Source organism: Neolamprologus multifasciatus, chromosome 12 (genome assembly GCF_963576455.1).
Source record: "Neolamprologus multifasciatus chromosome 12, fNeoMul1.2, whole genome shotgun sequence".
Taxonomy (NCBI): Eukaryota; Metazoa; Chordata; class Actinopteri; order Cichliformes; family Cichlidae; genus Neolamprologus; species Neolamprologus multifasciatus.
Genome location: NC_140450.1, coordinates 7071655 through 7095767, shown reverse-complemented (window position 1 = coordinate 7095767; position 24113 = coordinate 7071655). Strand labels below are relative to the sequence as shown.

General features: G+C 38.7%; 2 protein-coding genes across 3 annotated transcripts in view; both read left to right on the top strand.

Annotated features, from left to right (window-relative positions):
- srrm4 (serine/arginine repetitive matrix 4) overlaps positions 1-11876 on the top strand; it is a 62685-nt gene extending 50809 nt beyond the window's left edge. For both annotated transcript variants that reach the window (XM_085179870.1, XM_085179869.1), the window contains 7 exons: positions 97-180; positions 957-1122; positions 5408-5733; positions 5939-6127; positions 6220-6294; positions 6411-6566; positions 8191-11876. In XM_085179870.1, the coding sequence (XP_085035996.1) occupies positions 97-180; positions 957-1122; positions 5408-5733; positions 5939-6127; positions 6220-6294; positions 6411-6566; positions 8191-8461 (1267 nt within the window). In that variant the 3' untranslated portion in view covers positions 8462-11876. The remainder of the gene's footprint in view (positions 1-96; positions 181-956; positions 1123-5407; positions 5734-5938; positions 6128-6219; positions 6295-6410; positions 6567-8190) is intronic.
- Positions 11877-11997: 121 nt separating this feature from the next.
- Positions 11998-24113, top strand: hspb8 (heat shock protein family B (small) member 8). The gene is made up of 3 exons (XM_085179871.1): positions 11998-12789; positions 16419-16482; positions 23136-24113. Exons 1-3 carry the CDS (start codon positions 12345-12347, stop codon positions 23308-23310), a joined length of 684 nt encoding a protein of 227 aa, XP_085035997.1. The 5' UTR covers positions 11998-12344; the 3' UTR covers positions 23311-24113.

Below are 24113 nucleotides of genomic sequence, written 5' to 3'. Positions count from 1 at the left end.
TAGTGGAGTTTTTTGTGAAAAAAAAACTAATCATAATCTTAGCTTCTTCTCTACTTGTGGTTTTTTTTTTTTTAATTTTCCTTTGTTTTGTTTCAGTTCTCGGACTCACTCACGTCGGAGACGGCGGTATCGGAGGTCAGAGTCAGAGACTTCTTCCTGCCAATCTTCAACAGAGGACAGGTAGGCCCGGCGCCCCCACTCCCACCCCACCCCCAGCCCGCTCCCTTGGTTAATCTTATCAGTCTGAGGTGTCTGCCGAGTTCTTGGTCACATCGCAGAGATGACTGATAAGGTGGAGGTGACTTCCTCAGACTCAGGCACAACCGGGCCTTATCACAGCTGCACAGAAAATGGCTGCAAATGCACTCTAGAGATCAATACACTCAATTATAATGACACATAGCAAATTTTTGGTTGTGTGATACTATGAAAGATGTCTTTTATGGGTTATACTGGGCTGACTGCATAAAGATTCCTAACAGCTAGAAGAATATCTGGATACTTTCTGATATAAATTAATCATTTCACTCATTTATCACTGAGAATATACATATATATATACACACACATATATATGAAGGCGTGTACAGTTCGATGAGTGAACCTTTATCCCTGAGAAGTTTTAACTCCAATCAAAGTCCAGAATTCAAACTGACTGATCTGTCCAAACCGTTTAGGTTACTCAAACAAAGAGAATTATGTCGCTTTATTATACATTCTTCCAACATTTTCATCCAATGAATCATTTAATCTTTCACGTGGAAAAACATTCAAGAAATAATTTTGTAACAGATGCTCTATGATTACTAAATGGCACGAAACGGAGCTGAAATAAAGTCTGATATTTTTCCGACTTCCGGCTACCTTTTATCCCATTCTCTGAAGTGCAAAATTGGCTCTAATGTAACACAACCATTTCTGTCATGATGAAAACTAAATGCAGCATTTTCTCACAGACACCATCTGCAAAAATCTGTGGTTCATCAAGCATTTGGAGACCTGGCAGCTGTAGGACAGGAAACCAATGCAGTGCTCAACTACACAGACATGAAGTGGAGACCTACAACCAAATCAGTGTGTAAAATGGCTCCAAAATATCGCTCCATCCTCTCTGCTGGCACCGTAAGTACTCTTTAGGACTCTCATAGTGCTGCCACTGGTTCAGTTTCATTTCGCAGTTATCGCCATGTCAAAGGGCTTATTTTCAGGCAACCTGAAATGCCTACAGTGAGGCGGCCGCGTTTGGCAATTTCCTTTCAATTCTAAAAATATTTTTACATAGGCCATTAAAAAAACAGCACGTCTGTATTTTTAGAACAAAATCTTACATCTATATCCAGTTGAAACACAGCATATTTTATTCAGCTAAACCCTCTTCACAATCCTCAAAGGGATCAACATTTACAAAATTGAACAAAACATTACATGGCCTAAATCTTAGTTAGTGGTTAGTGGTTTCTTCTTTTTCAGCGATTTTGTCAGCTCCTGTTTCTCTGCTTTAAAAACTGATATGATTACTGGGCGGTAGAGTCGCCGCTACATTACAGTTGGCAAAACACGTTGGATAAACAGTGTGATTTGGGTATTTTAAGGCTTATTTCTCCTTCTGTTGAGAAATCATGCTACAGTCAATATACTACCGTAAATATCGGAATAAACTGACACCTTAACTGCAAATTCTTATTCCCCTCTGGCCTGCACCATCAGTAAGCAGACACTTGAAAAGCTTTCTCATCCCGGGGTGTCAAATACTGCCGTTGTGTTAAATGCTATTGGTGTCCAGTGTTGGTCAAGTTACTTAATCAAATGGAAAAGTCTCTTTTTTTAACTTGTTTAATCAGTTTTAATCTTTTAACTTTATGCATCAAGCAAAAATTAAATTATATGCAGCATTCTCTGACTTGAAGAAATTAGTTTAACATTTAAACCTATTTTCTGCACATTCCAGCACATAAAATAAAATATTTTTTGTGTTTACACTCAGTCTTTCAAATAGATGCAAGTAAAACACAGCAGAAAATAAAGTCAAAGACTAGCGGTCCTGTTGCTCTATTTTCACCTGTAAAGCAGGAGTCAGGTAGGCGGAGGTTTACCCTGGTGCAGGTGTGCCGCAGCGGTCAGTGGAAGAATCCGCGAGTTTCTTTGTGAGTTTCCCATTACGTTGTAGCACACTCGGTGCTTGTTTAGGGGGTTTTTTTTCGCTGTAAAAAGAAGTTTTCTTCCCACGCACAACCGACACTAATGTTTTTGTCACTTTTTATGGAATCAAACTCAAAGTAAGGTCAGTACTTCCACGCTTTAAACGCTGCGCGCTCATACTCTCTCCCGCACTCTATATATTATCCATTGTTGATCTGCACACAGCTGTTGCCACAAACGTCACACTCGCTTACGTCATTGTCATGAGACGTTCTCGCAAAAAAATCACGGTTTAGTAATGCAGCGCTCCTACGGGAAAGTAACAGTAATCTAATTATACGTTTTTGCAATAGTAATCCCTTACTTTACTCGTTACTTGAAAAAAGTAATCAGATTACAGTAACGCGTTACTGCCCATCTCTGTTGGTGTCTTTCCATGCGTGAATTGTGGTAATTAGATGCCCAGAGATAAGTCTTCTATAAAAGTAAACTCGAGTAGTAAGTCACAGGATGGTCAGCCAGGGGACTGCAGTTTGTGTCCTGTTCAGGAAGTTTAGGTATAGAGTTTGTTTTCCTCGTTTTCACTTGCTCATTAGGTTTATTTCTCTCACTGGTTAGTTGTAAACACTGATTGTTTAAAGCTGACTGGGAAAAACACTATGGTTTGGCTTTAAATCTTACTGGCACATTTAAAAATACCAATTACTGCATTTAAATGTAATGTTAAGAGGTCTGTAAGCATTCATATATAAGGTGGGAGTGAGAGATCTGTCTCACTATTAGCATAGTGCCAGAGGACACCTTTTGTGTATCTGTGAGGGGCTTTGATAAAAGTGTTGTTTTTTAGCGGCTTGGGATTGAGAATGGGCTGAACTTTGATAACAGGCTAAATTCAGTGATGTAAAAAATAACCAGTCTCTTACCTTAAAGCTGTGTGCTTTTACTTTTTCACTGACAAACAAGAGGAGTAACACTGACGTGCTGCACAGGATAATAATGATGTGTTTTTTGTTTCAAATGAACAGAAGTTACCGACATTGCCTTAAACCATTATCTTAAAGCAGCGTGCGCTTGTTTCTGGTCTAATGGCATCAAAAATGCATGAGAGTGCAGCTTTTTCGAGTTAGCACATAGCACTTAAGGGTTAGGGACAGTGTAAGAGGGGATATTACTCATTAGCTAGGGGCAACCTGCTTCCTGCATTGACATCCAACAAAGGGATTGTGTGCAAACCATAAATGTTTTAAGGGTTGAATAAGATTCAGTTGCAGGTGTGTGTTTACAATTTGGTCTATGACCTCTCACTAGTTACATTTATTCGGGAGTTTAGATTAAGATGACAGCTTTTGTTCCCATCAACCCTCTGCAGAGAACTACATTTCTTTTATTTAGAGCAAATCATTTCAGTGGTTCTAGTGTCAAACCAACAAAAAACACATCCTTAAAGCATTTTTTAGAAGGCAGATTTTCAATTTTAAAATTTGAGATTCCTCTTTTGTTTTTTTGTTGTTCTTTTGTTTCTTCCAGCAGCCTCATACATGCAGCTATGTCCTAAAACCCCATTGTCTCTGGTTTATTGGAGCATAAAATATATTTAATTTCTCTGCAGCAATCATTAAATTATGCTAATTGCACAGACGGATGTTTTTAATTAAACACCACAGGGTTTTAATTGAAATTCAATAAATTAATCCATATATCGAATTATGCCTGGCATTCAATTTCACACAGTCTCTCAGAAGGACTTTACAGTTGGTCGCTGAGGGGGTAGCCTTGCTTTACAGTGTTTGCATAAGGTTTATTTATGGAGTTTGATCTTGTGAATAAAGGCACATAATCCAAAAGGTAATGCAGAATGATCTTTGCTTATTATTTCTTCCCCCCCAAAAAAAAGCAATCCATAAAGGGACAGGTAGGTATGAGTGGATAAAAAAAGAGTGTGGTTGATTTTAAAATATGTCACCATATGTTCATGTGGTGAATTGGTTTTATATTTTAAAAGCGTCTAGTGTGTTTGAGGCACCAACCTGAAAGAAAAGCACAAAAGAACTTGAATGTGAGATTAAATGTTTACTTGACGTCAGCCTTGTCAGAATATCTTGAGGTGCCATGAAGAATGTGTTTGTTTAAATATGTACTTCTGTAAGTGAAATCTTTTACCCCTGAGTATGCACATATTATGTGCCACTGCAAATGTTAAAGAGGATGGTAGATGGACAAAGATATGCTTAAATTTCCCTCAGGGTCGGTCTGCTGTGTTGACTGTAGACTTGATAATGGGAAACCTTTGGGAGAAGAGGCTGGCTTAACCTCTTACACGTGTTTTGGAGTCAGAATCAAACCTTAGTTAACTGTCACTGTTAAGAGGTCACTACTTTTATCCATCTGTGGACTTTTTGCAATTAAGGAAAAACTAAAATTTGAAATTGAGTTTCCAGAGGTCAGTTAATCAAAAAGGTAACTAGTTTCGCTCTCCGAAACTTTAAAACAACACTGAAGAAACAAAAAAAAGTGCCGATATAAGACTAACTAGGTCTGGGTTTTGAAGAGAGGGTTATTGTCTTTTTCTTGCAATTTACGACTCTAATGATGCACTTATGTTGCCCGCTCTTCCCTTTTTTTTTACACCTTACCTACTTAAGGAGGAAATCTTGATTGGTAAGTCGATGTTATCAGCAGATTTAGGGATTTACTTGTAGGTCGGTGCAGGCTAATTATTTACTTCTTACAGGAGAAAGAGCACAGTCATCTGTCCTTTTCTGAGGGCTTTCTTAGTTAGACTGATGGGATCCCTCTTTGTCTGCAATCCTTTTCATTTCTACATAATACCCATTTTTGTGATGTTTGTTCAGTGTTCTTTAAATGAGGCTTTTCAATGGGGTCTATTATTTACTCTTCTTCTCTTTACTCGAGTTAGAGCCAGTAGATCTTTTCACACATAGTTTTCCTCTTTCTTTTCTGCTTTTTGTTGTTCCTTTCATATAATTGTTTTAGTTTAGACTTTCCTTAAAAACTGTTTTCTTGTTGATTTCTTCGACTTTAGTTGAGTTCAGACTTTCTTTCGAGGTTAATCGCATGCTTCAAATTTGCATGTCTTTATCTTTCAAAGCTTTCTGTCCCGAGAAAAAAGAAAGAAATCTCTTCACTGTGTTTTCAAGGGAATATGTGCCTTTGTACTAGAATATTCACAGTGCATCAAAGCAGGTAGCAGGTTTCGTGTATCAGTTCACACCTGGCTTTAAGCTGCAGCCTGTTTGTCTCTTTGCAGACTTTGTCGTCAAAACCTGCAAGTGAGATTTTACATGGAAATGGGTCTCAGCATTTAACGAGCCAGACTGTAGGTCCACATGATTACGATTCTGGGAATGACACATCTTCGCCGCCATCGAGCAAAACTGGTGTTTCTCAGGGGAGTGTCACTCTTGACAACAAGAGCAACAGCTGTCAACGTGTGGCCTCGCCAGGGAAGCTAAAGTTCACTGAGCGAGACAATGTCTCTGATTCAGGAAACTCTGTGACCAGCTATGCTTCCTTGTGCAAACCTTACGGGGAAGACGGTTTGTCTGCAACCCTTTTCAGTGGAAATGGCAAGAGGTAATTTTCTTCGTTCACAATAAATCATCCACCTGAATGAATTCAAGCTTGTTTAGCTGCTGTTTATATGCTCTGTTTCCTCCTTTGAATCTTTAATCTGATGAGTGGAGAATAAAGGGAAGCATTTATTTAAAAACCAACCTTGGATACACAGTTGGCTTCTTCACTCAAAGTTGTGAAACATCTTAATGTATTTCTTTTAAAGAGAGCAGATAACCTTGGGGTGTCGGCTAGAGGTTGCGAGATCCCCAAAGACATCAAGCTGCTCAGAGAGGAGGAGCGACTTGTCTCAAGGGCGACCAAAAACCCGGTCATCTAGCAGCAGGAGCAGATCCTCAGGGAGTTCCAGATACTCTGGACGCTACTCTCGAAGCCCCTCGCTTTCATCTTGCAGGTATTATGTTTCCATAGTACGTCACTTGTTATTTTCTTTTGCAGAAATGTCAGTAATCTTCAATAGAATTTTTCCTCATTTTGTCACTGTAGCTCATATTCACGCTCAATGAGTAATTCAGCTGATCTGAGGCGAAGAGGAAGCTACTCGAGATACAGTCCCGACAGGTGAACTTCACTACATGTTTCAAATACTAATTAGTCCTCATTTGCAATGCATGGGGATAAACATATATTGACATTGTTGTTAATTAAATTTTCACTATGTTATGTCTGCTTCCCAGACTGCGAGACAGAAAAAGAACAGCTAGCTCCAGAGAGACAGATGCGAAGCATACACATAAAGTTAGTGGGAAGAGGCGAAGACGCAAATCCTACTCTCCTATGAAGAAAAGGAGGAGAGACTCACCAAGCCATCTGGAAGCACGGCGAATCACAAGGTACAGCTCTACTGGCCTGGTTATTTATAGTACAATGTACAGTTTTATGCCTAAAGGCAGCAAAAATGTACTGCTGGTCCCACCCTCCACCCCCTCGGTTGGACAAGTTCCCAACCTGAAATCTTTCACCCGTGTTGATGAGCTATGTACCTTGAAATGGCATTTAGCCTGAGGATGAGACAAGTGTTGGCTCAGAAGCCACCACGGGGGCTAAAGAAACAGATGGTGACAGAAGGAAATCTGAAATTTAAAAGAAAGAAGAAAGTTGACCATGACTTTAACATGACATTACTTTTACTTGGAGAAAAAAGACACTCAGAAACAGCCACAGAAATAGCACAATGTAATTATTATAACTAAATGTTAATAGTGTTTAGTTATCGTTTCATTGTTTTAAAGGCTATGAATGTTTTGAACACTCCTATCCCTGCAGTGAATGAGTTGGCGACGATCATATAAGATTTCCATATTTTTGAAGATTTTAATTAAAAATTTTAAAAGTGTGCACATGTAGAAATCAATGAGAGACTGTTATTATGGTCTGAATACATAACAAATGCTATAACCAAAGGATTATAAGGGTTTGGTCAGCACTGGAAAATGATGTGGATACAGTGCCTACAGGGTGACTGAGTCTAGGTGGAGGCACATGGTGGGCTGCCACTACAAATAAATGTTTGTTTGTTTTTTTAAATTATGAATAAAGTTATGGTTCGGTCATGTCTTGTCTCTACATCACTTTATCAAGTCTAGGTTAGCCCATGCTTGAGTACCATGTGAACATAGTGGGACAATAAATAATGAAGACCCTGTTATCTTGGTTTTCAGTCATTCTGCTGACCTTAAGCATGTTAGCTTTTGGCCACTGGGGGCAACACATCAAACTGTATACACAACAATTACAAATTATCTTCTGTGTTATTAAGATGACATAAGATAATTTAGATCTTCATTGTCACTGTTGCCAGAACAATGAAACACAGTTTGGCATCTCTCCATTTGCAGCTGTAGGTTTTTACATTCCACATTATTTGTATAGGAGAATGAGATAAATAAAGATAAAAATACGTTTAAGAGGTAATGCACACATTATATACAGAAACAAAACATATGAATATATCTACAGTGTAAGGAGTAGGATCAGTGCAGTATAAGGTGCGATGTGATTGGTGGTATTGCACAGGGGTAGGAATGCTAGCTGCTACTGTACAGTTATATAAATAGAGGTAGGAATGTTGATTGTATTATACTGTAATGAGTACTGTTAATAAATAAATGCTGTAATGAATACTGTATATAGATAAGTAGAGTGCAAGTGTCCATGAGTGTTGACAGCACAATTAACTTTCAATCAGGGTGGAGGTAGAGCATGTTGGGTAGAAGCATGGGTAGACGCTCCTATTGAGTCTGTTTGTCTTTGACCTGATGGAGCTGTAGCATTTACCAGAGGGAATGGGGGGGAAAGCGAGTGTCCAGGGTGCGATGGGTCCTTGATGATGATACTGGCTTTCCGCTGAAGTCTGCCAGTTTGAATGTCTCGGGGGGGTTAGTGAAGTTGGGAGATTAAAGAGACACAATGTTTTGTTTACCTTGTTACATCACTTATATTTTTGGCTCTCATTAGTGCCAGGAAGCGACCCATTCCTTACTTCCGACCAAGCCCATCCTCTAGCAGTCGGTGCACCAGCGTGTCATCCTGGAGCAGCCTCTTCACTCGCAGCCGCAGCCGCAGCCCTCTGTACAGCGTCAGCCGCAGCAGGAGCAGGAGCCAGAGCCACAGCTACTCGTCCTACCGGAGCTACAGCCGCAGTTCATCGTGGAACTCAGTCTTTGGGAGCCGCAGTCGCAGCCGGAGCCGCGGTTCGTTGAACAAACGGAACAAAACCAGGCACTAGGTTTCTCAACATTAGGAGACCAAATCTGCAGTTGTGGTTCCCGTTGAGAACGAGGACAGAGGCTGTCAGTGCAATCAACTGTGTGTGTGTCTCAGTGCTCAGCTTTGATGCTTGAGTGGAAATGTCCTAGCAGTGGGCCAACCACCATTGAAGCAGTCTTGTTCACTCTGCCCACAGACAGCTAGGAGACTGAATGTCTTTTTGTCTCTTTTGTTTTTGTATTGCATCCTTTGCATCTGCACTCACAATGGCCTGAGACTGTTCATCTCCTAGATATTTACAATGCAAGCTGCATACAAGAAACATTATTAATGAATTTAGTCACCTAACATCCCTGTTCTATATATTTCTTTCCAGATGTCTGTACATTTCACTTTAATTTATTTTTGCAAATGCTTTAACAGGCTGTTATTTATTTCGTAATTTATGGCACATAATGCAGCTTAGTAATGGGTTCAACAAGCACTGAAATTACCTCATTCCCATTTTGATTTTGAATTGCAATATATGTTTTAGCCATATGCAAGTGCACAGTGCATATGGTTAACATGTAACTAATGTTTAACATGACATCAAGCATTTAGCATACCCGTGTACTAGTTTTTGCACTAATAGATGAAGCATAGAGGTAACATTTGAGCCGTTTGATCCACTTACAAATGATTTCACAGGGATCGTTATCAGGAATAAAGAGAGGGTTTGTCGCTCTGATCTCAACACTTCACAAGGTGGAGGACAAACATGTTTCCCCCTCCTGACAGCAAGCAAACTGGCTGTCAGCTCAAATGTCAAATTAATTCATCCTCTGATCAAGTGGAAAACAATTGAAATGCCAGTCCATGTAGTATAACAGAGAGCGATCGAAACAAGGGGAGAGTCTTTTGACAAAAACATCTGATGAATTTGTTTTGAGAAAAGGATGTTTTAAATAAAAGGTGATGAACTTTTTTTGTGCTCCAAAGCAGATCACATTTGTAGCTATGTCCATGTAGGGAATAGTCTCTGACTTTATTTGCTAGGTTGTTTTTTTTTTAAATTAGGCACAGAGAAAAGCTGTACTTTGCTGAAAATTAGTCTAAATTTGCAAACAGCACACATTCCCAGTTTATTTGGAAAATTGTGTTCTTGCTGCACTACTGGAAGAAACCCATAAACCATTATATTTTTGAGTTGTTACTCAACAGAAGGTCTAGTTTTGAGTTGTGCAGCACTATACATATTTATTACTTGTCTAATATTTATTGTTTCATTGTAACTCTCAGTAGTAGTCAGTCTTTCTATGCAACACTGTCACTTTGTAGTTTTTATGACACTGCTGTAACTGATTTTGTTGTAAATTATAATCCGGCTCATACATATTGTTCAACACAGACTGGATGAAATGGTGGAATATTATCCTCACTGTCTAAGCTTTTTATCTTTTGTGTATTTTTAAAGCACAAATATGACATTCTTGTAAAATATGCTCATCTGCTTTCTTGTCAAGAGTTTAAAGATCAATACCACGCTCAAGTCTGTTGCCTAATTACAACACCACAGCTAGAAGATCACTGGAAGGCCAAACTAACCAAAGGTAACAAATTTTTCACCATGGTTGAAGGCTGCTAATTACCAACTTACATTTTATACAGTAATTCCCATTTTTAAAAACTAGCAAATGATCAAAAGAAAATTTCCATCTGCAGTAATTTATATTTCTAGGCACGACTCTGTTCTTGGAACTCGCTGTCTTTTTGTGTCAAAACAGAAAAAGATGGGACCAGAAGCACACAACAGGGTTGGCATTAGGGGTGACACTGATTAGTCAGAAACAGCGTGAGAGGAGGAGCTAAGGTGGGTTGCAAAGTAGCTTGCAGGTGTGCAGAAAATGTGCACAGACTAAAACAAGTTAAACATACTGTAAGCTAATTGGGTGTGTTGAAAGGTCAGATAAGGCTGATGTGGGCTGGCAAAGAGATCAGTGCATTTGCTGGGATTGTGTCTGAGCTTGAGTCTGTGGCCTGACTGAAGTAAAGCTATGCACTCCAAGGTTACTGCAAAACAAAGAAAACTGTTAATTAGTGGGTATTAAAGCTTGCAGTAGGTTGAATGTGTTGCCTTTGGATAGAATCACATACCTATTTCCTGCTAACCAGCAGCTGATCACTATGTCACAGACATGAGCGTGGTAATGTTCTCATTTCGCGTTTGCATCTCCTAAGGTATCAAAAGATTTCTTCAAAGTTAATTTTGAGGGTGATCCAACTCCATAGTTTCAATCTGCAAAAAAAAAAAGTTTGAAGCTGCCTTGGCTTATGATTAAGAGTTATATTTCTCGATCATTTCAAATCCATCATCCTGTCTGCGTAACTGCTCCAGGCCTGACAGACTGCTCTCTATGCACTCAATACTCACAGCTTATTTCCCTGAATGTCATCTAAATTGGAGGAATGAGGGAAATATGAGGCAGGAAGAGGAAGGAACTTGGCACAGAACTCATTCATAAACTATAAACTGATGATGACTCGTGACAAGCAGTGTTGACTAGGAGCCATGGGAAGATTTGTGCAGTCAAGTTGACAGATTTTTCTAGATGGGCACCCAGGGCAATGCCATGCCCCCCCCCCCCCACCCCCCACCCCCATTTCTCAATGTAAAGTTTACATCAGTTCTTGTGCAAAATTATTTTGTATATGTGGTGTAAATATGCATCTGCATTGTATAGATTATACAAAGGGTGTGACTATTTTGTTTAGAGAATGTGATTGGAGCCTCCTTGGATGTTATAGATAAAATGTATCAACCAGTTTAAGAGGAAAAAGAAGACGATATGCATCAGTCAACAGACTCTAGCTGTCTTTGTGCTTAAGGTCCCTTTGATCATGTCTTTTGCTATTTTAAGAATTTCAATAACAAGCTCATATAGCAATAGTGATTCTATGTTATTGTAAAATTATGCATATTCTCCCCGTTTTTCACATGAACGAGCACACCGAAAAAGCATATTTTTCATACTGTCACGTTTTATCTTGCGTCAGTGTGAACTCTACCTTGTAATGTCACCTTGAAATTGAATCGCCCCCTCTCTGACCCCATGAAATTTCCTTTTGACTGTGTTCAGAAAAAGCTATATAAAATCGTGTTCTGAATGATGATGATTGCAGTCTTGTTTTACGTTCAAAAAGAAAGAAAAAAGCAATACGCTCGGATCAGTAAACAGATTTCATAATCACAAGTCGAGCTCTTAGCTGTTTTGTTTTATCCGTACCGTGACATCAGTGCGTTTGAGGCGAAGCTCTGCGTTGCTTTCTATTAAAAAGTCTGTGAGTCACCAGGGAGCTCAAACTGCATGAGTGACATGTGGCCTCTGCAACTTAGTTTGGTAAAGAGTAGGCTTGGCCTTGATCAGCTGTTGCGCGCACACTGTAAAAACAAATCGTCACATCAACAAGCCATATTTTTCTTAACTTACGCCTGAACGCGTATGTGAATGCTAAAACAAATTCTAAAAAGCATAAATATTGCGAATAGAAAATCATTGTGTTTTGTTACAGTGTTTTTGTCTTGTGATTTTAAGATTTGGTATTACTACTTTAATGGATATTTTTTACAGCGCGCTTTCTCCAGTTCCTCCCAGCACTTTCCGGACACTTGTTCAGTGCAGACTCATCTGCTACGAGGTATAAAATCAAGCGCCAGAAGAAATGAGATCAGTTCAAGAAACTCGGAGACCACTTCGAAGTTTGTCGTTGGATCAACAGATGACTTATTGAGTAATGGTGATGTGCCTAACCCAAACAATATAAAGTTTTCCTCATAGAGAGAGAGAGTCACTTTTTATTTTTTATTTTTTCATTTTGCACCAATACCAGAACTTCATTACTGGATTTGAACTCAAGTGGATATGGCAGAGGGAGACTTTTACACGACGGGAAACCGACAGAGGTTTCCCAGAGATCCATTTGGAGAATCGCCATTCATTGATCAGTCTCCATTCAGAGACCAGTCTCCTTTCAGGGATCAGTTAGCGTCTCGGTTTATGGAAGATGAATTTGGGATGCCACCTTTCCCCGATGATCTGTCGATGGACTGGCCGGGGTGGGCTCGTCCGGGCCGGCTAAGCACGCGTCTCAGCTCCTCGCCCTTTAGCAGCAGTTTACGCACAGGTTTCCCCCCGCGTCAGTCCACGGGAGGCCCCCAGCTATATACCAGCAGATACGGCGAGCCCTCCTCCCGGAATTCACCCACCACCACTTGTGGGGAACCCTGGAAAGTCTGCGTGAACGTCCACAGCTTCAAACCAGAAGAGTTGCACGTAAAAACGAGAGACGGATTTGTAGAAGTGTCAGGTGAGTTGGAGTATGATTGGAGATATTAAAATTAGACGCTTTTCCTGGAAGAAGAAGTTCAATGAGGATAACAGCTTTAATTGAATCTTTTTTTTTTTAAAAAAAGCTTCTGGGTAATTTGATGTCTCATCAATGTGGTAGTCAGTTCTATTTATATGACACATTTAATAACATGCTTCTAAATTCCTTTAGACTTGAATTAGCAGGTCAAAACGTTATGTTTAAAGCCTATTATTAAATATAAATATCACAAATAGAGTGCCATGTACTTGTGAAAGCACATATCTTCATAGGTACACCTGCCACTAGCAGCCTGAAGTAATACTGTCTTCTTTAAGAGAAATTAATATATTTTGTTTTTTCCATTATAACTTTCATTTCTTGTGTTGTATAGATGCTTACAGTTGAAGTACAGCAAATCATTCTTGCATGTTTAAAATGAAGTAAAAGCATGCATGTTCATTTACTAGTTTAACATTCCAGGTTTTCATGAGACTATGCAAAGTGTTTTTATTTGTAAAGACAAAGCATCATGTAAAGTCATAATGCAACCAAATCAAAGAGAAAATCAGTATTCAGTTTAAAGAAAACTTAAAGACCGTATATCCGAAATTCTTTTTTGTAATCTGGTCATGAAATATCTGATCTTTCACTTCAGCACCATGACTGACACAGTACAGTGAAAAAGCCTCTGTGGTATAATATGGCCTCAGAATTAACGAGTCTCGATATGGAAGAGTGGGACAGATTTGGGGGACTGGGACTTCAAGGCAGGCAGATCCTCAAGCTCAGGCACCTGTTTTGGATTCTTGGAGAATCACTCCCACAGCCACCCGTGAGCTCAATTTAGATTTAAGGCAAGGCCATGACAACAGTCTCTGTTTACAATAAGAAGAGTTGCTCACTGTCACTAAACACCAGAGAGAGAATGTTCTGGAAATAGGGCCTCACTTTTACCCACAGTTCTCGGGTAGGTTATGTCTCTGTTGTCACGTTCCTCCTCAGTCACTGATTACTGGAGTGAGTTCTACAAATTGCTTCCTTAACTCAGTGTTTCAAGAGACAGCTGAATTCCAGGGATACCCAGGACTGAGGAGGCCACAGAGGACAGCGGCCACACAGCTCCGAGGCTTTTTTTTTTTTTAAACACATTGTTGGTATGCCAGTTGGGTCATTCACTCAGCGCCATGTTGGGGCTGTCTGTCATGGTGACTCATCGTGATCAAGAAGCGTGACTGTGAATGTAATACAAGCAAGTTAGAGGTGTTCAGTACATGAATGAACTAGTCTTTTTAACGTGTAAGCATGTTCAAAGTTTACTGAAAGAGGAGGCAAAGATTGAAAGAACACAAATATTGTCTGGAAAAAGTACAGTGTAGCTGCATTTTAACGCAGATCTTTTTATATTTGAGTTAAATTAGAATATCTGGTCTTAGAGACCCACACTGGTGGTCTGTAAAGTATCTCCAAGCAACTTTGCAGTCCATCAGATTCACTGAAACCTGAAATGCAACATATAAGGGAGAGATCGCGTGTCCCCAGCAAGAAAATGTCAGCACATGTGTTTTGTTCAAATGCCTAAAATTAGTTTCTATTTATATCTCCTTGTTGTTGGTTGCTCAAGAGAAGTTCAAGAGAAAGGAGATGAACATTGGCTTGTGAAGTCCCATAATTAAATCCAGATTTTTAGCATTTTACGATTATTGTTGGTGGCCGTATAAGTAAGTGACCGTACTTGTATGATAGATTGGACGACTAAGTTGGTAAAAGATTCTTAATATTAATAATTATTAATTAATCCATAATATGTAGAACTTATTAAAAGGCTTTTCCCAATTTGAGATAATGTTAGCCTTATTTTATGTGCTAATTTGCCTGTTTTTGTTAGCAAGATGCTTTGCTGTATTAGTGCAAGTAGTAACACACAAAAAATGTCACACACTAAAATGGGAAAACTGACTTTTTAGAGCATCTGTAGCCACATAGCAAGGCTTATCATTTTCCAGATACTTATATAAAAAATGCTGCAAAAGGCTTGAATTGGCTTGGCTGAAGCCTTGTAGACAGCGCCTAACTACAGTTCCCTCTGTTAGGATCCACCTATCAGTCAAAGTGGCCGTGCTTCTTATATTGCAAACTAAAAGACTTATTACAATTTAATGAGTGAGTTACTGTATAATAAAATTAATGTTGCAAAGAGCTATGAAATCATAGCTCTAACTTTTACAGATTATACAGCAGTAAATTAAATCACCCATGCAAAGGACATTTGCTTATATTTCATGATTTGAAAGGCACGGAAAAAGTCTTTTTGATCAAATCTGCTCTAATGGATGAGTATATAATGAGTATATACTCAATAACACTTAATAAAGTAAACAGGAAATACACAAAACATACTGAAGAACCGAGACTAAAATGAATAATGTGAGAAACATTGTTAAATAGAGCTCTAAATTAGTACTGTGACCTGTGGTCTGATCTGCATTTGATTCGATTGGCCAACCTTAAACTACACACAATATGCATTGACCTTGACACAATAAAATGACCTCAGCACAGTCGATTCCTGCAACCAGCTCATAGAAAAGTCTGAATTACTGCATTTTGTGTGTCTGCCAAGTTTACCTAATTTCTCCTCATGTTACTAAGTTATGGCACTGAGTAATGGCTCGAAAAGTATAACGTCATTATCTTATCCTATTAGATGTTTCATGAAATTTCATCATAGGTAGCACAAAAAGCTGTATCCTCTATCTGCAAATAAGAAAAGTACACCCAAACTCTTGATGTTTGTATTGACAGAAAATCGTATCCGTTACATAAAAACACCACTCTCCTCCAAGAACATGATGTATTACACATCTGGAATCTATAATCTCTGTCGTAAGAAACACATAAATGAGGGCCTTGTTGGACTACTCCCCTGACTAAATCTTTAATCAGGGGACCGATTGTACTTCTTAAGTCAGGATGAAGTTTTCATAATAATCCCATGACCTCACTGCTGATCGTAGCTCACTACTCTCCAGAGCATCACATGTTCTAGCCTCGATCTCTGGAGTCCAGCACTTTGAGCAGCTAGAAACGTCACCGCAGGGGTATAGGATAGCACATAGTCGAGCCTGTCGAGTATACAAAGGGGTCGAGGGGTGGGGCAGGCCATGCTGCTGGCAGCGGCATTGACATTTAGCAGTCCAGGAGCAGCTGCTTGCTAAGGCTGACAAACAGAGTGGCCATAAACAGTGAAGGAGAAGATGGAAGAGGTGCTTTTTAGGGTTATATGTTCTCTCTAACATTAGTCTCTCTGCTGGGGAATCATTTTAGGAAACCGCTAAAGAGGAAGAAAGAGAAATCATGTAAACAAGTTCATTGCAATCACAAAGCAAACATTCTGGAAGGAATGAGCAATGGAAAACTGCACGATGTGTGCCAAGCTTTGAGCTCAGTTATATCAACACCTATTTTTTTAATTTACACCATACGCATAGGTGATGGGTGGACTCTTTACGAGCTGTGTCCATTTGAACTGGTGACAGAGACATTTATAATGCGTGACCTTGCCTAATCATTGTGCAACGTCAAACTACATCATTTCTGAAGTTGTGTTCACTCCTTTTTCCAAACAGGAAAGCACGAAGAGAAACAGGAAGAAGGTGGAATAGTGACAAAGAATTTCACAAAGAAGATACAGTAAGTATAATTCTTGAGTTGCAGCAGTATCATTTTGTTTTCCTGTGCTGGTGCTCATAATGGATGAAAAAGGCTCCAGTTTTCATTATATATGGCCACATACTAGTGCATGTCATAAAATGTAAATATTGTTATGATACAGAGAACTCTCCTGACCTGAACCCCAGATTTTTATCTTAGAAAAAATTCTAATAATTTGAGATATGGATTTCTGATTTTCAGGAGCTATAAACTGGAATCATCTAAATGAAAATAAAAAGCATTTTAAATTATTTCACAACAAATAATGACCATAGAATATGTGAACGTGAAATGCATTGCATTTTCGACATTATACTTACTAATGCAGCCCAGTGCAATGTTAACAGCAGAGCTGTTTGTTGTCAGCTGTTATGATTATGGGACAATTTTCTCTAATGACTTTGGACAAATAGAATTATTAGCATAGTGATGTTTTTGGAATGGCAAAAACTTACTCGTACCTTTCTGCAATTTACTGTGTAAATTAAGCTCTCTGTTTTATAATGTAAGAAATAGCTGTTGTTGTGGATTGGCATTGTGTAAATAAGCTTGAAATGAAACTTAAATGAAACAAATCAATTGCAAAGATAGGGTGGTCAGTAACCAGAGGACAAAATAATAGGACAAAACTCTTGTACGCAAAATATTTTTTTCTGGCTTTCACTTATTTACATATTACAGTCACTCCTTGAATGAACCACTGACAGCTCAAACACAAGAAGGAAGCACAAAAATCGAATAGTTTTAAACGAAACGTTACGCTCACTTCCCATTCCACACGAGGGAGAACCAAGCCCAGGATATAATCCAAAGTACAAAATCAAATCTTCAATCCAAAAACAGGCATCATGCAAAATGGAGCAGGCAGCAAGACAAACAGTATTGTAGATCAGTCAAAAGTCAAAGTCCAAAAACAGAAGGCTGGGCACAAAGAAACAAGAAAAATCTCAGGAAGACTAAGACACTAAAAATTAACACCTATTATCTGGAACAATCTGACAACTTCATCTGCATTTATGCACACGGATGAGACTATTTACTGGCTGAACACATGCGTGGCACAAAAAGGGTGTGAAGAAGACAGCATGGCAGTGGAACTAACTGGCAACCAGAAATTTCAAAATATAAATAGAATAGAATAGAATTCAACTTTATTGTCATTGCACATGCACAGGTACAGGGCAACGAAATGCAGAAAAGGAAATAACAAATATAGCACAGGTGACACTAACACAAGGAGGGATACTACGTAGAGAAAGCAAAAGTGACAGCAAGAGACAAGTATCAATGATTCCAAAATAAAACAGGAAATAATTAAACAGAAACTCCACATTTTATATTTACCATTTAGTGGGGGTAAGTGCCGCTCCCCCAGTTCATTTCCCTTTAAAGTAACCTGCCTTTAAGCCATTTTTCTTCTGATTGGCTGCACCTCATTTACCGCAGGATTGAACAGGAGGTGAGTGGGGCTTCTGTGCTCACAGTCAGAGCTGCATTCCTCAGATAAATATTTATTACAGATTGTGTTGCATAAAATAGAGCCAGGACTTTACAGCAGGAGCTGGAGCTTTTTCTTCTTAGGGATTACTTGTGATCTCATCTTTGGATATATTTAATAAGAACAGGTTGTAACAGTGTGAAGAACATAAAAATAAAGAAAAGCAGAACTGGTGCTCTTTAGAGCCACAAGCTACTTATTCATCAGATTTCTGACCCTGAAGCTCCCTAAAGCCTCCTTTCCTTCAGAAATCTGTAGAAAGCACCTCAGTATTACTTGACTGTGCCAGGTTGAACTGGGATTGAAACATTGTTCTATAAACACCACAAAACTAAAGCCAGAAAGATAACGCATAGTTGGCTCATAGAAAAAAAAAAGATAGAAGGTAATTTAGTATTAAATATTAGCTTGTACTAAAGTTTTATCCCAACTTTCTGTCTTCTTTGGTACTTTTGTCCCTCTTCTGCACTTTTATTTCTACATTTTCTCTAATTACAGATTTTTAAATGAACCACTGTATGTATATAAAGTTATGGGCGACATGTCTTAAGTGTACCCTGCCTCTGTCTATAACAGCTAAATTGGACAAATGGTTGAGAACATGACAGTTAGCTTGCTTGCATGGTTTTCATATTAAATAGTCCATTACAGCAGAGATCTTCATGTAGTTTGAGAAACATGGAGAAAAATGCCTTTAATCAATAAGTAGTAATTGGAGGGAGATAAGCCGAAGAAATGCTTGACCAATGTTATACGAAGTTCATAAGTGGAGGAGTATGTAGATACATGCAGAAGTATTCGCTTGTTGAACAACATGAAAACATCCTGCATGTATAAGTGAATGTTTTACCTGTCAAGGTGAATTCTGCATTCCTCGTTTTAAATGTTATGTTGAACTCTCGAGTCAAAACAACCAAACGTGACTAGAATCCTAAAGTAGGTTTTACATAGACAAAGCAGCATCAGTGCAAAGCAGGAGCCTCTTACAGAGAGTATTCATATGGTAACTAATCCAACCCAAATGAGCAACACAATAGTTTCCACATGCTGCCTGCCTCTAAGCCTTTGCCCATTTAATTGGGCAGCGGAAAGACTTCAAACGGAAGCGATAATCGTCAGTGCGAATCACCATCTCACTGGCACGTCAGTCCAGTTCTACTAATTTCATACCGGCTAATTAATAAGCAGGTGCTCGAGCCCCTCACTGTTCATATCACAATGTTTTTAATTGGAATGCCTTCAGATCACACCTGGGCTCCTCAGCTGAATATACGGGACAGGCTGACTATACAGAGAACAGGAGTGACTGGTGGTGTCAATGGGTCAAATATAAATAACTGTCCTCGATACACAAATACACGGGCTATATGAGAATGAAAAGGAGGAAGAGAGGGAGTTCGCATGGTAGACACATTCTTCTGTCTCGAGATTTGATTGGTTGATGATGTCACTTGAAGTGCTACAACCTTCTTATTTTGGCTCTTCTCGTACATATGCTGTGTTTAGTGGCACTAAAGTTTTGTGTGGATTATTATGATTTGCAGCAGCCTGTATGCTGCAATTTACAGCGGGTAAGCCAATTGTAACTATTCTTTATATTTAACATCTTTGTCTGCAAAGTAGGTAGTAACTAAACCTTTCTTTCTGTATAATGTAAGATAAAGGTGCAAAATGCAGATATTTATCTGCCTGCTGCTTCTGTTTGCACTCCAATTTGAAAAATTCCAAGCAAAAAATGTTTGTTTTTGTTTTGTTTTTTTTAAATCTTGCTTTGTTAAGGGAAAAAAGGTATCTCACACCTAAAGTCTTTTGTAATAATAATAATAATAACTTCAAAGAAGTTGCACCAAGAAGCAGTTTAGCTCTTCCCAAAATAATAATAATAATAATAATAATAATAATAATAATAATAATAATAAGATTTTGGGGCTACCTTAAAACTTTGCCATGAATTTATGCAGTTTGGACTACATGGATGGGATACATGGAAGGCTAGACATTCCAGATGTCAATGGGCTCACTTTCTGTTTGGCAGAAACTTGGCATTGATTTCTATTGTCCCAAATTTCTATACCCCCCAAAAATCTAACTCCATCTGAGACTTATTCTGAAGACCACATGTGCCCGTTTTCACAAAGATTGAGAAAAGAATTGGACCTGTAAAAAAGAATTTTCCATTAAATTATAATGGCAGAAAGTCAAGTCTTTTGCTTAAAAAAAAATTCCATCTTCTTTTGAAATTGTAAAAATGCACTTTTAACTTTGATAGCGTTGGAGTTTTTTAGATGCAGACAAAAAACAGAGGATTGGTCTCAATCACATTACACAAGTTTTGATTCAAGGGGCTATAGAGTCCAATGGCACGAGAAAAAGAAGAGTATGCATATTGTTTCAACCCTCAGGATGTAGCGACATGTACACAAATGAATTAAGCCAAAGTTTTACAATGATTAAGACAAGGATTTAGAAGGAACAGAAACCCCCACGGAGTCTGCTGGCTGAGGGAAATTGAGATAGTCGGAGGGTTTGCTTTTTTAATGCTTATCAGGTGACACTGAGGAACAGTTGCTTGTTGCTTGGGCTTGTGAAACAAAAACGACAAGCAAGGAGCACAGAACGGCATTCAGATGTAACAATAAGAAAAGATACAAAGATTACAGGAGTTTTGCTTCTTGGTCCTCAATTGTGACACAAAACACTGGAAACAAAAGAAAACTAGTAAATGTTACATGAGACAGCTGCGGTGAATAAATGCAAGACGTTAATACAGTATAGGGCATAGCACATGTTCTCGATAAATAAGTGACTAGACAGCTTAGCTTAAGCTTACTGAGAACTCAAGGGTGACTTCTTCCTCTCTCCAAACTGAGAAATTTGTAAGTTATTAACTAAAAATGTTGTTAAATCAGCCCTGGGGACAAAGATAACGTTTGAACCTCGGGTCATGTAGCTCAGCTGCAAAACAACAACCTTGCTCTGTTTGTCTGTGAAAGTGTGAATGTTTTGTTATTCAGTAATCTCTTTTTTTCCTGTTTGCTTCTAATCTCAAAAGACAAATAATACTGCTAGGCTTACTTAGCTGAAATGTGTAGTGTGTGGGATGGAGGAAAGGGTTATATGTGCTACACACACACCTCATGAACGCCCACGCTCACTGTGCCAGGTCTCACTCGTCTCTCCGTGTCTCCGAATCTCTGCAGGGGGGGGAAGCATATTGCCTGGTTTTTTTGGCAGCTTTACAGAATCAATGCTTGAGATAAACTGTACTCTTGCCAAAGTTAAATAAACTCCCCGAGCTGGAAAGATAAGGTTTCTGCTGGAGTCCCACGTAATGGACCAACTGAGTTATTTGACTTTGTCAGAAGGGGCAAAGATACATTTAAAATTATTAAAATTAGTCAAGGTTGCACACTTAATACTGGCTTACACAAACCTTTCTGATATCCTTTTTTTAATTATTACCTGAATTAGAGGGAGTTGACAGGCCCAAGATCCCTTTTTTTTAAGAATATGCTGAATGAAAATGTTTGACATGAGTGTTGATATCATCCTGCACACACACAGCATGCAACATAAGTTCTGTTTGTCTTTAAACCTCTGAGTCTCTGTTTGCTGTCCCCGCTGACTCCACGTTCCCTTTCCCCTTGCACTTTTATCTCTTTATACCAATTGTTTGTCTTCTAAATCGAAATTGGATTTAGTATAATTCCACCACAGGATACTGTATTATGATATTCATGTTATTGTCTGCTTATATTCATCTGTTCCATTTTTCTATTGGCAACCCTGGATTTTTGTGTTTTTGTGCCTGGTCTCGTTTTTGGTTTTCTGGTGTTGCTACTTATGGGTTAGTGAGCTCAAGCTTGAGAGTTGTTATTAAAAGGTAACTTTAAAGCTCAGTGACACACTGAGCTGCGTATATTAATAGATGTGACTTGACCTCTCAGCCTGTGTGCGTCTGTGAGGTTCCTGAGTGTATTCTGACTTGTATTTCACAGTGGAGTGGTAAGTCAGTGGAGGGTCCTCTCTAATTAAACGGAGGGGAGGGCCACAAGTCTCATCCTCTGAACATACCAGTCTCGTGTTTATATTAACTCCCTGAAACTCTTGGCTGCCCGCACAGAAACCCTCCAATAACCATATTTGGCCACACTGACATAGAACAGAGATCACCCCCAACCCCCAGAGTACCTTCAGTCAAAAATGAGCTGCCTATTTTCTTTTTTCTTTACAATAGGATTTAAATAACTTACTTACCAAGCGTGAATGTTGTTTTAAGCTGATGAGAATACTATCATTCTACATGAATATGAAGTTTTAAACAATGACATCCTTGCACATAGTAACTCGGGCTTATTTTCCCCTCAACACTTTCTATCCTCCTGCAGGTTTTGGAAACCAATTATCCCACTCTACTTTGGAAAATCTAACATTTTCCGTATGAGAGGTGTCAAAAAATAAAGCAAACAGCCAGGAGAAAAAAAAAAACGCTTGACACAAAATCAGCTGCTACCTGGATGTGAGCTGCAGATTAGGAAAGTATACAGTCAGAAATTTACAGGTGTTAAAATTCTGCAGACAGACTCGAGTAAGGCAGTCTCATTAACTGATATCGAAGCTTTGTTTTGTGGGAACGCTACACCTGGATCGAGTGTGTGTGTGTTTGTTTTCCTCTCTGTGACAGAGATGGGGGATTTTTTGAAGAATATCTTATTTTTGAAGGGAGATTTCTCCTGTTTCTTTTGTGAGTTAGAATAAAAGCTACCCAAGGTGCACAGGGTGACTCATTTCAAGTCATTTTTTGTCTCACCTAGATATAAAGTGCCAAAATAATTCGACTGAGGGTTGTTTAGGAGTTTTGATTAACTATCAATAAAAACCTCCAGCATTCAACACTACTCGTTCTTCCACAAGGAAATCTCACATTAGAGTTTTGCATGACCTCCAAGTAGGAAGTGAATTCTTTCTCTAGGCTGTTTCTCATCATTGCTCTTCTCAGTTTTCTCCGACGCACACTTAAAAACACACTGAACACACACAACAGCGTAAAAATGATCCTGACCGAGTAAACTTCTTCTAATGAATTACATTAAAACAATCGAATTATACTTTCTCTTCTCTTCTGTCTCATCAGGATCCCCACAGACGTGGACCCCCTGACAGTCTTCGCCTCTTTGTCTCCTGAGGGCGTCCTCATCATCGAAGCTCGGCAGACACCTCCATATTATCTTTTCAGCGATGAGGGATCCCAAGGTGGTGAAAAGCACGAGGTGGAAGCCTCCAAGCCCCAGATGGCTCCTATGGTCTAAACACATCATTCTGGACAATCAGTTACCAGTTTGATGTGAAATGTGTTGCCTCTAGCTTCATGTTGTTTGACACCTGGAGGTATTTGATGTCCAGATTAAAGTTAAACCAGGCATTTGTTTTTTCTGTTGGAAAATCTATTTTTACAAGCTCAGACAATGATGAAAAGCTTCATTTTCCCATTAACAAATAGATGCTTATGAATTTTCCAGAATAGTCCCTTTTTTTAAGTAATTAACAGGTGTAATTGTGAAATAATTTGGCTGTTTCATTTCAGGTAGAGAATTTGCCCATGGCAGAGTTTTCAATAAAAAATTGTAGAAGGCCAAATGTGACTGCTTTTTGATTTCCTTTCTGTCTGGCTCAATTCAATTTGTAAAACTTTAGAATCAAAGAAAATCATATAAAAGGGAAGTTTTAAGTGTAGCAGCCTTTCCAGCATATATTTTTGTTCTTTCGTTTTCCTTTCCTTCCTTCAGTTTCTATAGGTTTTTTTATTTAACATGATGTCATTGAAATTGACGAGAAATAAAGGTAATATTATATTTCTGTGTATCCAGAGGGTGAATTTTCTGCATTAATGCACACAATATACAATATTATTTCACAGCGTATTGTAAATATAATAGTGCCAATTCATTATAAATCTTAATCTGAAATGTTCTGCATTTTGCAATATGGTTTGAAATTTTCTTTTCTATTTGAGCATTAAGGATGATGGCTGCGTGATTGTTGGAGAGGACAGACTGCCTTCTTTTCTGTTGATGTCTTTGTATTGACTGATGCAATAAACACGTCCAGCCAA